This window comes from Schistocerca gregaria, chromosome 6 (genome assembly GCF_023897955.1).
Source record: "Schistocerca gregaria isolate iqSchGreg1 chromosome 6, iqSchGreg1.2, whole genome shotgun sequence".
NCBI classification, from domain to species: domain Eukaryota; kingdom Metazoa; phylum Arthropoda; class Insecta; order Orthoptera; family Acrididae; genus Schistocerca; species Schistocerca gregaria.
In genome coordinates this window covers 285,585,280-285,600,800 of record NC_064925.1, presented here as the reverse complement: position 1 = coordinate 285,600,800, position 15,521 = coordinate 285,585,280, and the positions used below count along the sequence as shown (strand labels likewise).

Sequence of the window (15,521 nt, the reverse complement as noted above, 5' to 3'; positions counted from 1 at the left end):
TCTGGGATTTAAAATGAGTAAGATATGTGACAAAATTAAAATTTGGAAAAGCAACTTCAGCAAAATAAATATATATTTCCATATAAATCACTTGCAAGAGAAGAGTTCGCCAAACCACAACGAGTCAAAACACTCTAAGCCACTTTCACTCTTCTCTTTATTCCTTGTATTCTGTCAATGTCCTCCACTTCCCTATAACGGGTGGTCCATTGATCTTGATCGGACCAAATATCTTACGAAATAAGCTTCAAACGAAAAAACTACAAAGAACGAAACTTGTATAGCTTAAAGGGCGAAACCAGATGGCGAAATGGTTGGCCCTCTAGATGGCGCTGCCATAGGTCAACTACTTTTTTTTTCAATAGGCACCCCCATTTTTCTAAATGTTCGTGTAGTACGTAGAGAAATATGTATGTTTTAGCTGGACCACTTTTTTCGCTTTGTGATAGATTGCCCTGTAATAGTCACAAACATATGGCTCACAATTTTAGACGAACAGTTGGTAACAGGTAGGTGTTTTAAATTAAAATACAGAACGTAAGTACGTTTGAACATTTTATTTCGGGTGTTCCAATGTGATACATGTACCTTTGTGAACTTATCATTTCTGAGAACGCATGCTCTTACAGCATGATTACCTGTAAATAACACATTAATGCAATAAATGCTCAAAAAGATGTCCGTCAACATCAATGCATTTGGCAACACGTGTAACGACATTCCTCTCAACAGCGAGTATGTAAGTAGGCTGTTTAGGATTTTTTATTGGTAACGCCGCCGCCACGTAGCGCTCTGTATAAAAATCAATGGCTGTGCTGTGCGCAGTCTGTGTTTAGTTTGCATTGTTGTCTGCCATTGTAGTGTTGAGCTGCGGCAGCTGGATGCTAACAGCGCGTAGCGTTGCGCAGTTGGAGGTGAGCCTCCAGCAGTGGTGGACGTGTGGAGAGAGATGGCGGAGTTTTGAAATTTGTAAGATTTGGTGTCATGAAATGCTATATATATTATGACTAGTGAGGTAAATACATTGTTTGTTCTCTATTAAAATCTTTCATTTGCTAACTATGCCTATCAGTAGTTAGTGCCTTCAGTAGTTGGAATCTTTTATTTAGCTGGCAGTAGTGGCGCTCGCTGTATTGCAGTAGCTTGAGTAACGAAGATTTTTGTGAGTTAAGTGATTTGTGAAACGTATAGGTTAATGCTAGTCAGGGCCATTCTTTCGTAGGGATTTTTGGAAGTCAGATTGCGTTGCGCTAAAGATATTGTGTGTCAGTTTAAGCACAGTCGTGTATAATTGTTCAAAGAGGACGTTTCACATAGACCAGTCTTGTATAATTTTTCTAAGGGGACGTTTCAAGTAGTTCGCCTTCCGCAATGTTCGCACATGCTTCGACGACCAATCCACCTGTCATGAAATATGCTGTTCAATCCAGTTTCAACCGCACACGAGCTATGTGCTGGAGGACATCCACCATTTTGGAAGTACATCGCCATTCTGTCATGCAGTGAAACACCTTGTAGTAACATCGGTACAACATTACGTAGGAACTAGCATACATTGCACAATTTAGATTGCCATCGATAAAATGGGGGGGGGGCAATTATCCTTCCTCCTACAATGCCGCACCATACATTAACCTGCCAAGGTCGCTGATGTTCCACTTGTCGCAGCCATCGTGGATTTTCCGTTGCCGAATAGAGAATATTATGCCGGTTTACGTTACCGCTGTTGGAGAATAACGCTTCGTCGCTAAATAGAACGAGTGCAAAAAATCTGTCATCGTCCCGTAATTTCTATTGTGCCCAGTAACAGAACTGTACACGACGTTCAAAGTCACCACCATGCAATTCCTGGTGCATAGAAATACTGTACGGGTGCCATCTATGTTGATGTTGCATTCTGAACACCGACGTTTTTGAGATTCCCGATTCTCGCGCAATTTGACTGCTACTGATGTGTGGATCAGCCGCGACAGCAGCTGAAACACTTACATCGGCATCATCATTTGTTGGAGGTCGTGGTTGACGTTTCACATATGTTTGAACACTTCCTGGTTCCTTAAATAACGTAACTATCCGGTGAACGTTCCGGACACTTGGATGATATCGTCCAGGATACCGAGCAGCGATCATAGCACACGCCCGTTGGGCATTTTTATCACAATAGCCATACATCAACACGATATCGAACTTTTCCGCAATTGGTAAACGGTCCATTTTAATAGGGGTAATGTATCATAGAGCAAATACCATCCGCACTGGCGGGATGTTACGTGATATCACGTATTTATACTTTTGTGACTATAACAGCGCCATCTATCAGAAAGCGAAAAAAGTGGGCCAATTAAAACATTCATATTTCTTTACGTACTACATGAATATTTAATAAAAAATGGGGGTTCCTATTTTTAAAAAACACAGTTGATACCCGTTTGATCTATGGCACCGCCATCTAGCGAGCCAACCATAGCGCCATCTGATTTTCCCCTTCAAGCTAGACGAGTTTCGTTCTTTGTAGTTTTTTCGTTTGATGCTTATTTCGTGAGATATTTGACCCGGTAACTATCAATGGACCACCATGTATACAAGGACTTGTCAGCAAGTTTTTTTAACACTCTACCACTGCTGCTCAGTAACATTGCGTAATAATACTGAGGTTCGGAATGTTGTGTGATAAAGTCACTGCTGGTGATACAATTGCTCTAATTTGTTGCAAACAGGGAAAGAGGTAGGTGAAAAATTGGTTCAAGGAGCATGAAAGATCACTCACAAAAACTTGTAAAGGTAATACTGTGGCTGGACGAAAACAGAAAGGTTGTCATAACTTTCTCTGTGTTTATGGTCCAACATTTGATACATTACTGGAAATGGTTCTCCACATGCATTGACTGTCCCCGTACATAGGCACTCCCCTCGCCCCCTCCACTCTCCTCCCTTCTCGCCGACCGTTGTGGTCAAGCGGTGCTAGGCGCTTCAGTCCGGAACCGCGAGACTGCTGTGGTCGCAGATTAGAATCCTGCCTTTGCATGGATGTGTCTGATGTCCTTAGGTTAGTTAGGTTTAAGTAGTTCTGAGTTGTAGGGGACTGATGACGTCAGATGTTAAGTCCCATAGTGCTCAGAGATATTTGAACCATTTTTGAACCTCCCTTTGCGAATTAGTAGCTGCAGACGCCAATGTTCCCATCATTAATAAAAATATTACAGGGGCAAACGCAGTTCCATCAAGTCAGCTCGTATCTATTACGCTGCGAATCTTGCTACTGGCAATTTTTTCGACGACTTGAAATTTATAACCTATTTTACCTAACATTAATTGATTATAAAGTGTTTGAAACGTTATGGAAACTGTTATGGAATAATACGTGCACTATGTAATCATAAAAGAAGGTTGTACACATGGAAGAATACTAAAGGGTATCAGATAGATTATATAATGGTAAGGCAGAGATTTAGGAATCAGGTTTTAAACTGTAGGACATTTCCAGGGGCAGATGAGGACTCTGACCATAATCTATTGGTTATGACATGTAGGTTAAAACTGAAGAAACTACAAAAAGGTGGGAATTTAAGGACATGGGATCTGGATAAACTGAAAGAACCAGAGGTTGTACAGAGTTTCAAGGAGAGTATAAGGGAACAATTGACAGGCATGGGGGAAAGAAACACAGTAGAAGAAGAATGGGTAGCTCTGAGGGATGAAGTCGTGAAGGCAGCAGAGGATAAAGTAGGTAAAAAGACGAGGGCTGCTAGAAATCCTTGGGCAACAGAAGAAATATTGAATTTAACTGATGAAAGGAAAAAAATATAAAAATGCAGAAAATGGAGCACTCAAAAAGGAATACAAACGTCTCAAAAATGAGATCGACAGGAAGTGCAAAATGGCTAAGTAGGGATGGCTAGGGGACAAATGTAAGGATGTAGAAGCTTATCTCACTAGGGGTAAGATAGATACTGGCTACAGGAAAATTAAAGAGACTTTGGAGAGAAGAGTACCACGTGTATGAATATCAAGAGCTCAGATGGCAACCCAGCTCCAAGCAAAGAAGGGAGGCAGAAAGGTGGAAAGAGTATATATAAGATTTATACAAGTGCGATGTACTTGAGGACAATATTATGAAAATGGAAGAGGATGTAGATGAAGACGAAATGGGAGATAAGATACTGCGTGAAGAGCTTGACAGAGCACTGGAAGACCTGAGTCGAAACAAGGCCCCCGGAGCATTAGAGCTACTGACAGCCTTGGGAGAGCCAGTCATGACAAAACTCTACCAGCTGGTGAGCAAGATGTATGAGACAGGCGAAATATCCTCATACTTCAAGAAGAATATAATAATTCCAATCCCAAAGATAGCAGGTGCTGACAGATGTGAAAATTACCGAACTATCAGTTTAATAAGTCACAGCTGCAAAATACTAACGCGAATTCTTTACAGACGAATGGAAAAAGTGGTAGATGCGGATCTCGGGGAGGATCAGTTTGGATTCCGTCGAAATGTTGGAACACGTAAGGCAATACTGACCTTACGACTTATCTTAGAAGAAAGATTAAGAAAAGGCACACCTACGTTTCTAGCATTTGTAGACTTAGAGAAAGCTTTTGACAATGTTGACTGAAAAGCTCTCTTTCAAATTCTGAAGGTGGAAGGGGAGCGAAAGGCTGTTTACAATTTGTACAGAAACCAGATGGCAGTCATAAGAATCGAGGGGCATGAAAGGGAAGCAGTGGTTGGGAAAGGAGTGAGACAGGCTTGTAGCCTCTCCCCGATGTTATTCAATCTGTATATTGAGCAAGCAGTAAAGGAAACAAAAGAAAAATTCGGAGTAGGCATTAAAATTCATGGAGAAGAATTAAAAACTTTGGGATTCGACGATGACATTGTAATTCTGTCAGAGACGGCAAAGGACTTGGAATAGCAATTGAACGGAATGGACAGTGTCTTGAAAGGAGGATATAAGATGGACATCAACAATAGCAAAACGAGGATAATGGAATGTAGTCAAATTAAATCGGGTGATGCTGAGGGAGTTAGATTAGGAAATGAGACATTTAAAGTAGTATGGGAGTTTTGCTATTTAGGAAGTAAAATAACTGAAGATGGTCGAAGTAGAGAGGATATAAAATGTAGACTGGCAATGGCAAGGAAAGCGTTTCTGAAGAAGAGAAATTTGTTAACATCGAATATCGATTTATGTATCAGGAAGTCGTTTCTGAAAGTACACTCCTGGAAATGGAAAAATAACACATTGACACCGGTGTGTCAGACCCACCATACTTGCTCCGGACACTGCGAGAGGGCTGTACAAGCAATGATCACACGCATGGCACAGCGGACACACCAGGAACCGCGGTGTTGGCCGTCGAATGGCGCTAGCTGCGCAGCATTTGTGCACCGCCGCCGTCAGTGTCAGCCAGTTTGCCGTGGCATACGGAGCTCCATCGCAGTCTTTAACACTGGTAGCAGGCCGCGACAGCGTGGACGTGAACCGTATGTGCAGTTGACGGACTTTGAGGGAGGGCGTATAGTGGGCATGCGGGAGGCCGGGTGGACGTACTGCCGAATTGCTCAACACGTGGGGCGTGAGGTCTCCACAGTACATCGATGTTGTCGCCAGTGGTCGGCGGAATGTGCACGTGCCCGTCGACCTGGGACCGGACCGCAGCGACGCACGGATGCACGCCAAGACCGTAGGATCCTACGCAGTGCCGTAGGGGACCGCACCGCCACATCCCAGCAAATTAGGGACACTGTTGCTCCTGGGGTATCGGCGAGGACCATTCGCAACCGTCTCCATGAAGCTGGGCTACGGTCCCGCACACCGTTAGGCCGTCTTCCGCTCACGCCCCAACATCGTGCAGCCCGCCTCCAGTGGTGTCGCGACAGGCGTGAATGGAGGGACGAATGCAGACGTGTCGTCTTCAGCGATGAGACTCGCTTCTGCCTTGGTGCCAATGATGGTCGTATGCGTGTTTGGCGCCCTGCAGGTGAGCGCCACAATCAGGACTGCATACGACTGAGGCACACAGGGCCAACACCCGACATCATGGTGTGGGGAGCGATCTCCTACACTGGCCGTACACCTCTGGTGATCGTCGAGGGGACACTGAGTAGTGCACGGTACATCCAAACCGTCATCGAACCCGTGCCACCGAACGTGCTCTAGAAGGTGTAAGTCAACTACCCTGGCCAACAAGATCTCCGGATCTGTCCCCCATTGAGCATGTTTGGGACTGGATGAAGCGTCGTCTCACGCCGTCTGCACGTCCAGCACGAACGATGGTCCAACTGAGGCGCCAGGTGGAAATGGCATGGCAAGCCGTTCCACAGGACTACCTCCAGCATCTCTACGATCGTCTCCATGGGAGAATAGCAGCCTGCATTGCTGCGAAAGGTGGATATACACTGTACTAGTGCCGACATTGTGCATGCTCTGTTGCCTGTGTCTATGTGCCTGTGGTTCTGTCAGTGTGATCATGTGATGTATCTGACCCCAGAAATGTGTCAATAAAGTTTCCCCTTCCTGGGACAATGAATTCACGGTGTTCTTATTTCAATTTCCAGGAGTGTATTTGTTTGGAGTGTAGCCATGTATGGAAGCGAAACATGGACGATAACTAGTTTGGACAAGAAGAGAATAGAAGCTTTCGAAATGTGGTGCTACAGATGAATGCTGAAGATAAGGTGGATAGATCACGTAACTAATGAGGAGGTATTGAATAGGATTGGAGAGAAGAGAAGTTTGTGGCACAACTTGACTAGAAGAAGAGATCGGTTGGTAGGACATGTTTTGAGGCATCAAGGGATCACAAATTTAGCATTTGAGGGCAGCGTGGAGGGTAAAAATCGTAGAGGGAGACAAAGAGATAAATACACTAAGCAGATTCAGAAGGATGTAGGTTGCAGTAGGTTCTGGGAGATGAAGAAGCTTGCACAGGATAGAGTAGCATGGAGAGCTGCATCAAACCAGTCTCAGGACTGAAGACAACAACAACAACAACAACAACAACAACAACAACAAGTAAGTAATATATCCGCAGAAATAAGTATCTGTCCGTAAGTTCGCAGCAACTAATTAAAAAAAAAAAAAAAAAAAACATCTTCCTTCATAGCCATTCCGTACATTTTGTGAGCAAAACTTATACGTTGTCATTCTTAACACTTCTGCTTTTGTACTCATTTGCCCTAACATCCCAAAAAGCTGGCAATGTTTTCTAACTTCGATGTAATAACAACGCTATTTCGTCTTGTTTTGAACTCATTTTCCACACAACAGTAACAAACGTAATACTAATCAACTTTCCTTGGTCTCTACAACACGCGAGAGACTGTCAAGGATAGTGTTAACAGTGACGACAAACGACCCAATATTTCCAGGTAGCACAATATATTTCCAAGGTGTTTTGGGGTGGCACAGGTGGCGCGGGCCAAGGACCAGATGCTGCCTCTGCTGGTGGTGGACTCGCTCAGCGGCCTCCCTGGACTGACGGGGCTCTTCGTGGCCGGCATCTTCAGCGCCGCTCTCAGGTACGCCCGTGGGTTCCAATCGCAAATTGTTTATTTCTTTATTTATTTTTGTTAGAGGTCTCGCTAGTTGTAGTTTTGAAACATGTTTACTAACACAGATCACAAAGCAGTAAGTCTGTGCAATCACATTCTATCATATGTGAAGGTAACAAATTAAAACCTGAATACAAAATTGACAATCATGGCAAATGCTACTTGACTGGGCTTGAAAAATTTTGGTGTGTCTTCTGTCTTGAATTTCAGGGCTGCCTTGAAGGTTTTGCACCTGCCTAAGCCACACTGAAAAAGACATTCATGATCCGGCATATTTCCTTCTCATCTTATTTATACCTATTGATTGTTTTTCGTGAACTGAAAAACCATTAATGGAAACCTTTTGGTTGCTCCAGTGTATCTGAGCTGTTTTTCGTAAATTGACAGCCGTCAATTGTTGGTTGCTGCAATGCATCTGAGCACAGCCATTACACTGACGAGCCAAAACATTACACTCTATTAATAGCTTGTTGGTCTATCTTTGGAAAGCAATGCAGCACTGATCTGCGTACCATCGATTCTACATTCTTTTTTTTTTTTTTTTTTTTTTTTTTTTTTGTAGGTTTGCAGAGGCATGCCACATCAGATGCCTGCACACAAGTAGTGTAATTCCCTTAAATAAAGGGCCGCTGATTTAAGTACGTTGTGACAGCGCCAGATAGCGACGCAGAAGGGTTCCATAGGATTCATATCAGGCGAATTGGGTGGCCAAGGCGTCAACGTGATTTGACTATCATGATCTTCAAACCACTTTAGCACTATTCTGGCTTCGATACACGGACAGTTATAACTGCCGAAAGATGTGCGTTGTCAGGGAAGACCTCAAACATGAAGAGATGCAGTTGATCCGCTGCTGAAATTATATCTTAGATTGCCACCACAGGTCCCATGCAAGCGCGGGAGAACGTTTTCCGTACCATAATACTGGCCCCATCAGCCTCAGTCCGCGGCGCGGTAAGTGTTTGGAGCCGCCTTTCGCCTCCATGACGGAGTTTATGGAGACGACCATCTACCTCACGTAGCAGCAGATTTGGTTGATCCGAAGAGCCGACACGTTTCCAATGATCCACTAACTAATCCCGATGGTCCCGTGCCCACTGCAGTCAAAATTGTCGATGTCGTTGCGTCAGTATGCGAACACATAGAAGTGGTCTGCTGCAGAGCTCCATCATCAACAGTGCATGATGGACGGTGTGCTCTGACCCATCTGTACGTGCACCAGCATTGTGCCGTTCCGGCAGAAATACCACAGATCACCATCTATCCTGCATTACAGAACAGACAAGCCTCCGAACCACACTTTCTGTGAAGAGACATGCACTTAGTGGTAATTTTACTGTCCTTCTATCACTTTTCAAAGATGCTCACGACAGCAGCTCCTGAACACTCGATTAGCTTCGCTGTTTTCGAGATATTCGTTCACAGGCTCGGCGTAACAATAATCTGCGCTATGTAAGAGTCTCTTATCCCAATGGATTTCAGCATTTGCAGCCCATATCTTCGCTAGAGTGATCCTGCAAGTGTCTCTGCTCCACTTACATACTTTCCTTACAGCGTACCGTGCCCGCAATGCCAGCAGGTGGCTTCCAACGTCGCGGTGAGCAATAAAATTGTAAACGTCGTGTGACTAGGGCCTCCTGTCGGGTAGACCGTTCGCCGGGTGCAAGTCTTTCGATTTGACGTCTCTTCAGCGACTTACGCGTCGATGGGGCTGAGATGATGATGATTAGTACAGCACGCAGTCTCTGAGAGGAGAAAATCTCTGGCCCAGCCGGGAATCGAACCCGGGCCCTTAGGATTGACATTCTATCGCGCTGACAACTCAGCTACCGATTAGAACAACACAACACACACTCCCTGAGCCGAGAAAACCTCCGACCCAGCTGGGAACCGAATCAGGGCCCTTAGGACTCACATTCTGTCGCGCTGACAACTCGGCTACCGGGGGTGGACGCGGTGACCAATGGTCACAGTGTTCTAGTTGTTCAATGGAACTTTTCCTCTTGAACTGAAAATTGAAATAACACTTGTCTCTAATGACTTCGATGTCCAAGGGATGTTCAACCCCAATCATTCCTTTAGATCACGAAATAATCTCTGCATGCATTTCGCAAAGATTGCCTGTAAGCGGTATCGGTAAGTCGTGCAAGCTCTTTGAGTTGTATATTTGTGAAGCACTGCTGTAGTTGAACGTTTCCACTGCAGTTCTGCAAATATGGTGATTTTGGTCGCTCATATTCGCTCGAGCTCACAGCGCATTGGCACGACTTGCCCGAGTACGAATGCTGGAAGCGGGCAGTCTGTGGTCGAACGAGGCATCGTGGGGAGCGTATAGCTCGCCCGGTCCGTCGCGCCCGCCGCGCTGCTGTTGCGACCGTTTTACGAGGTGCATTCAAGTTCTAAGGACTCCGATTTTTTTCTAATTAACTACTCACCTGAAATCGACGAAACTGGCGTTACTTCTCGACGTAATCGCCCTGCAGACGTACACATTTTTCACAACTCTGACGCCATGATCCCATGGAAGCGGCGAAGGCTTCTTTAGGAGTCTGTTTTCACCACTGGAAAATCGCTAAGGCAATAGCAGCACGGCTGGTGAATGTGTGGCCACGGAGAGTGTCTTTCATTGTTGGAAAAAGCCAAAAGTCACTAGGAGGCAGGTCAGGTGAGTAGGGAGTATGAGGAAGCACTTCAAAGTTGTTATCACGAAGAAACTGTTGCGTAACGTTAGCTCGATGTGCGGGTGCGTTGTCTTGGTGAGACAGCACACGCGCAGCCCTTCCCGGACGTTTTTGTTGCAGTGCAGGAAGGAATTTGTTCTTCAAAACATTTTCGTAGGAAGCACCTGTTACCGTAGTGCCCTTTGGAACGCAATGGGTAAGGATTACGCCCTCGCTGTCCCAGGACATGGACACCATCATTTTTTCAGCACTGGCTCTTACCCGAAATTTTTTTGGTGGCGGTGAATCTGTGTGCTTCCATTGAGCTGACTGGCGCTTTGTTTCTGGGTTGAAAAATGGCATCCACGTCTCATTCATTGCCACAACCGACGAAAAGAAAGTCCCATTCATACTGTCGTTGCGCGTCAACATTGCTTGGCAACATGCCACACGGGCAGACATGTGGTCGTCCGTCAGCGTTCGTGGCACCCACTTGGATGACACTTTTCGCATTTTCAGGTCGTCATGCAGGATTGTGTGCACAGAACCCACAGAAATGCCAACTCTGGAGGCGATCTGTTCAACAGTCATTCGGCGATCCCCCAAAACAATTCTCTCCACTTTCTCGATCATGTCGTCAGACCGGCTTGTGGAAGCCCGAGGTTGTTTCGGTTTGTTGTCACACAATGTTCTGCTTTCATTAAACTGTCGAATCCACGAACACACTTTCGACACATCCATAACATCATCACCACATGTCTCCTTCAACTGTCGATGAATTTCAATTGGTTTCACACCATGCGAATTCAGAAAACGAAAGATTGCACGCTGTTCAAGTAAGGAAAACGTCGCCATTTTAAGTATTTAAAACAGTTCTCATTTTCGCCGCTGGCGGTAAAATTCCATCTTCCGTACGGTGCTGCCATCTCTGGGACGTATTGACAATGAACGCGGCCTCATTTTAAAACAATGCGCATGTTTCTATCTCTTTCCAGTCCGGATAAAAAAAAAATCGGAGGCCTTAGAACTTGAATGCACCTCGTAATAAGCAGCACTCTCTGTTTGCTGGCTGGTGTCGCTCGAGACACATTCCCACCAGCTGACGGGCTACACTCACAAGGAGATGGCACGAGCGTGGAGTCAGGGATTTGTCCGAAATTTTGTGTGATGAAAGAGGACCCGTAACACGTCAAGTGGTTAAAATATTGAGACGCACTACCCGGAAAATCCCGGAAAAAAATCGATCTAAAGTTTCTTAGGTGCCTTATGAGTATAAAATGTTACTCCATTGCCGAGCTGCCGTCTGGGGCTAGATGTTTAGGGCTCGGACTCTTACGCCAGAGGTCTCGGGTTCTATTCCTCCCCTGGCACTGTTTTTTCTTCTTTTTCATTTTCTTTTGTTATTCCACCAATTATTCAGAAAGTTTCCCAAACCTACATTATCTTTAACAAATTTGTTACATTATTGAATAAAAATTATTTTCTTTTTGTCCAACAACACAATTCATGTAGGTGGGTTTTCCATTTTTCATTGTATATAAGGAGAATCATTGGGTTTTTAATCAGAATACAAATTCGATTGGGAAACATTCAATTTTTAAAAATATAATAATTATATACAAGAACTGCAGTGGTAATTATCGTAAAAACAAACAAAGCAATAATTTTTGCGACATCTTGCGCAACATATAAAAGCGGATTTTTTACAATCACTGGGCGTTTGCAATAAATTTGTACAAAATATGTCCCATTAACATTTACGAAAATGTTTTGAGTTTCTGATAATTTTGAGGCAAACCAGGCATATTGAATCATGTCTCGGAATACTGGTGACGATAACTGATGGTGAATTATAGAATGAATTTTTATACAGTCTTTCCGGGAATTAATTCCACGATTCTCCTGTAACAATGCGCTGCAATTTTGCAACCAACAGAAGGAAAAAAAGTGACGGAGCACGAATCGAACCCGAGACCTCTAGCGTCTCGGCAATGGACTAACATTTATACTCATAAGGCACCTAAGAAACTTTGGATAGATTTTTTTCCGGGTTTTCCGGGTAGTGCGTTCTAATATTTTAACCACGTGAGGTGTTACGGATCCTCTTTCACCACACAAAAGTTCGGACAAATCCCCGACCCCATGCTCGTGCCGGCTCCTTGTCAGATACGTTTGCTTCCACTGTAGACGCGCACTCCTGAGTGGCAGTTTCTAATCGTGACGTCATTGTAATCATCATCATCATCATCATCATTTAAGACTGAATATGCCTTTCAGCGTTCAGTCTGGAGCATAGCCCCATGTTCCCCTATTCAGTGCTAATATTGGTGCCTGTTCTGATGTTAAACCTATTACATCAAAATCATTCTTAACCGATTCCAGGTACCTTCTCCTTGGTCTGCCCCGACTCGTCCTACCCTCTACTGCTGAACCCATGAGTCTCTTGGGTAACCTTGCTTCTCCCATGCGTGTAACATGACCCCACCATCTAAGCCTGTTCGCCCTGACTGCTACATCTATAGAGTTCATTCCCAGTTTTTCTTTGATTTCCTCATTGTGGACACCCTCCTGCCATTGTTCCCATCTACTAGTACCTGCAATCATCCTAGCTACTTTCAATCCGTAACCTCAACCTTGTTGATAAGTTAACCTGAATCCACCCAGCTTTCGCTCCCGTACAACAAAGTTGGTCGAAAGATTGAACGGTGCACAGATAACTTAGTCATGGTACTGACTTCCTTCTTGCAGAAGAGAGTAGATCGTAGCTGAGCGCTCACTGCATTGGCTTTGCTACACCTAGCTTCCAGTTCATTCACTATGTTGCCATCCTGTGAGAATATGCATTCTAAGTACTTGAAACCGCCCACCTGTTCTAACTTTGTTCCTCCTATTTGGCACTCAATCCGTTTATATTTCTTTCCCACTGACATTACTTTCGTTTTGGAGATGCTAATCGTCATACCATAGTACTTACATTTCTGATCTAGCTCTGAAATATTACTTTGCAAACTTTCAATCGAATCTGCCATCACAACTAAGTCATTCGCATATGCAAGACTGCTTATTTTGTGTTCACATATCTTATTCTCACCCAGACAGTCTATTGATTTCAACATATGATCCATAAATAATATGAACAATAGTGGAGACAGGTTGCAGCCTTGTCTTACCCCTGAAACTACTCTGAACCATGAACTCAATTTACCGCCAACTCTAACTGCTGCCTGACTATCCATGTAAAGACCTTTAATTGCTTGCAAAAGTTTGCCTCCTATTCCATAATCTTGTAGAACAGACAATAACTTTCTCCTAGGAACCCGGTGATATGCCTTTTCTAGATCTATAAAGCATAGATACAGTTCCCTGTTCCACTCATAACACTTCTCCATTATTTGCCGATAGCTAAAGATCTGGTGCTGACAACCTCTAAGAGGCCTAAACCGACACTGATTTTCATCCAATTGGTCCTCAACTAATACTCGCACTTTCCTTTCAACAATACCTGAGAAGATTTTACCCACAACGCTGATTGAAGAGATATCTCTGTAGTTGTTACAATCTTTTCTGTTTCCATGTTTAAAGACTGGTGTGATTACTGCTGTCGTCCAGTCTGAAGGAACCTGTCCCGACTCCCAGGCCATTTCAATTATCCTGTGTAGCCATTTAACACCTGCCATTCCACTGTATTTGATGAGTTCTGACTTAATTTCATCCACCCCAGCTGCTTTATTGCACTGCAATCTATTGAACATTTTCTCCACTTCCTCAAATGTGATCCTATTTCCATCATCATTCCTATCCCATTCTACCTCGAAATCTGAGACATTACTGATCGTATTTTCACCTACATTGAGCAACTCTTCAAAATATTCCCTTCATCTGCCCAAAGCATCCACAGGATTCACCAACAGTTTTCCTGACCTGTTCAAAATACTTGTCATTTCCTTCTTACCTCCCTTTCGAACACTGCTAATTACACTCCAGAATGGTTTTCCAGCAGCTTGACCCATAGTCTCCAACCTGTTTCCAAAGTCTTCCCAAGATTTCTTCTTGGATGCTGCAATTATCTGTTTGGCTTTGTTTCTTTCTTCAACATAACTTTCTCTGTCTACCTGAGCTCCAGTATGTAGCCATTTTTGATACGCCTTCTTTTTCCTTTTACAGGCTTCCTTGACTGTGGCATTCCACCAAGCTGTTTGCTTCATCCTACTTTTACACACTACTGTTCCAATACATTCTTTAGCCACTTCTAGAACTGTGTCCCTGTACCTTGTCCATTCCTTTTCCAATGACTGTGATTGAATACATTCAACAAACTGGTACCTTTCTGAGATCGCTGTCACGTACTTGTGCCTAATGTCCTTATCCTGAAGTTTCTCCACTCTTATCCTCCTACATATGGACCTGACCTCCTGCACTTTCGGTCTCACAATCCCAATTTCACTGCAGATTAAATAATGATCAGTGTCATCAAAGAATCCCCTGAATACACGTGTGTCCCTCACAGCCTTCCTGAATTCCTGACATGTTATTATATAGTCAATGACAGATCTGGTTCCCCTGCCTTCCCAAGTACACCGATGAATGTTCTTATGTTTAAAAAAAGGAGTTTGTGATTACTAAGCCCATACTGGCACAGAAATCCAGGAGTTGTTTCCCGTTCCTGTTGGCCTCCATATCCTCTCCAAATTTACCCATAACGTTTTTATACCCTTCTGTTCGATTTCCAATCCTGGCATTATAATGCCCCATGAGCAGAACACTGTCCTTGTCCTTTACTCTAACAACTACATTACTGAGTGCCTCATAAAAACTATCCATCTTATCTTGATCTGTCCCTTCACAATGCGAATATACTGACACAATCCTAATTTTCTTGCTAGACACTGTCAAATCTATCCGCATCAGTCGTTCGTTTACATACCTTATTGCAACTACGCTGGGTTCCAATTCTTTCCTGATGTAAAGCCCTACACCCCACTGTGCTATTCCTGCTTTGACTCCTGACAGGTAGACCTTGTATTCTCTCACTTCCTCTTCTTTCTCACCCCTTAACCGAATGTCACTAACAGCTAAAACGTCCAGCCCCATCTTACTTGCAGCCTCTGCCAGCTCTCCCTTCTTCCCTGAGTAGCCCCCATTGATATTAATAGCGCCCCATCTCATTACCATTTGTTTGCCAAGTCGTATCTTAGGAGTCCCTGGTTTGTCAGTTAGAGGTGGGACTCCATCACCTCCAACGGTCCGAGGCATTTTGCTCTGATTGTTGCCAGCATCATATTTAAAGTACCAGGGAAGCAGGTTGC

At 44.1% G+C, this 15,521-nt stretch overlaps 1 protein-coding gene across 1 annotated transcript in view; it reads left to right on the top strand.

Moving 5' to 3' along the window:
• Positions 1 to 15,521, top strand: part of LOC126278211 (sodium-coupled monocarboxylate transporter 1-like) — a 193,936-nt gene that overhangs the window by 116,386 nt on the left and 62,029 nt on the right. Inside the window, exon 10 of the mRNA XM_049978145.1 lies at positions 7,413 to 7,522. Coding sequence (XP_049834102.1) covers positions 7,413 to 7,522 — 110 coding nt within the window. The remainder of the gene's footprint in view (positions 1 to 7,412; positions 7,523 to 15,521) is intronic.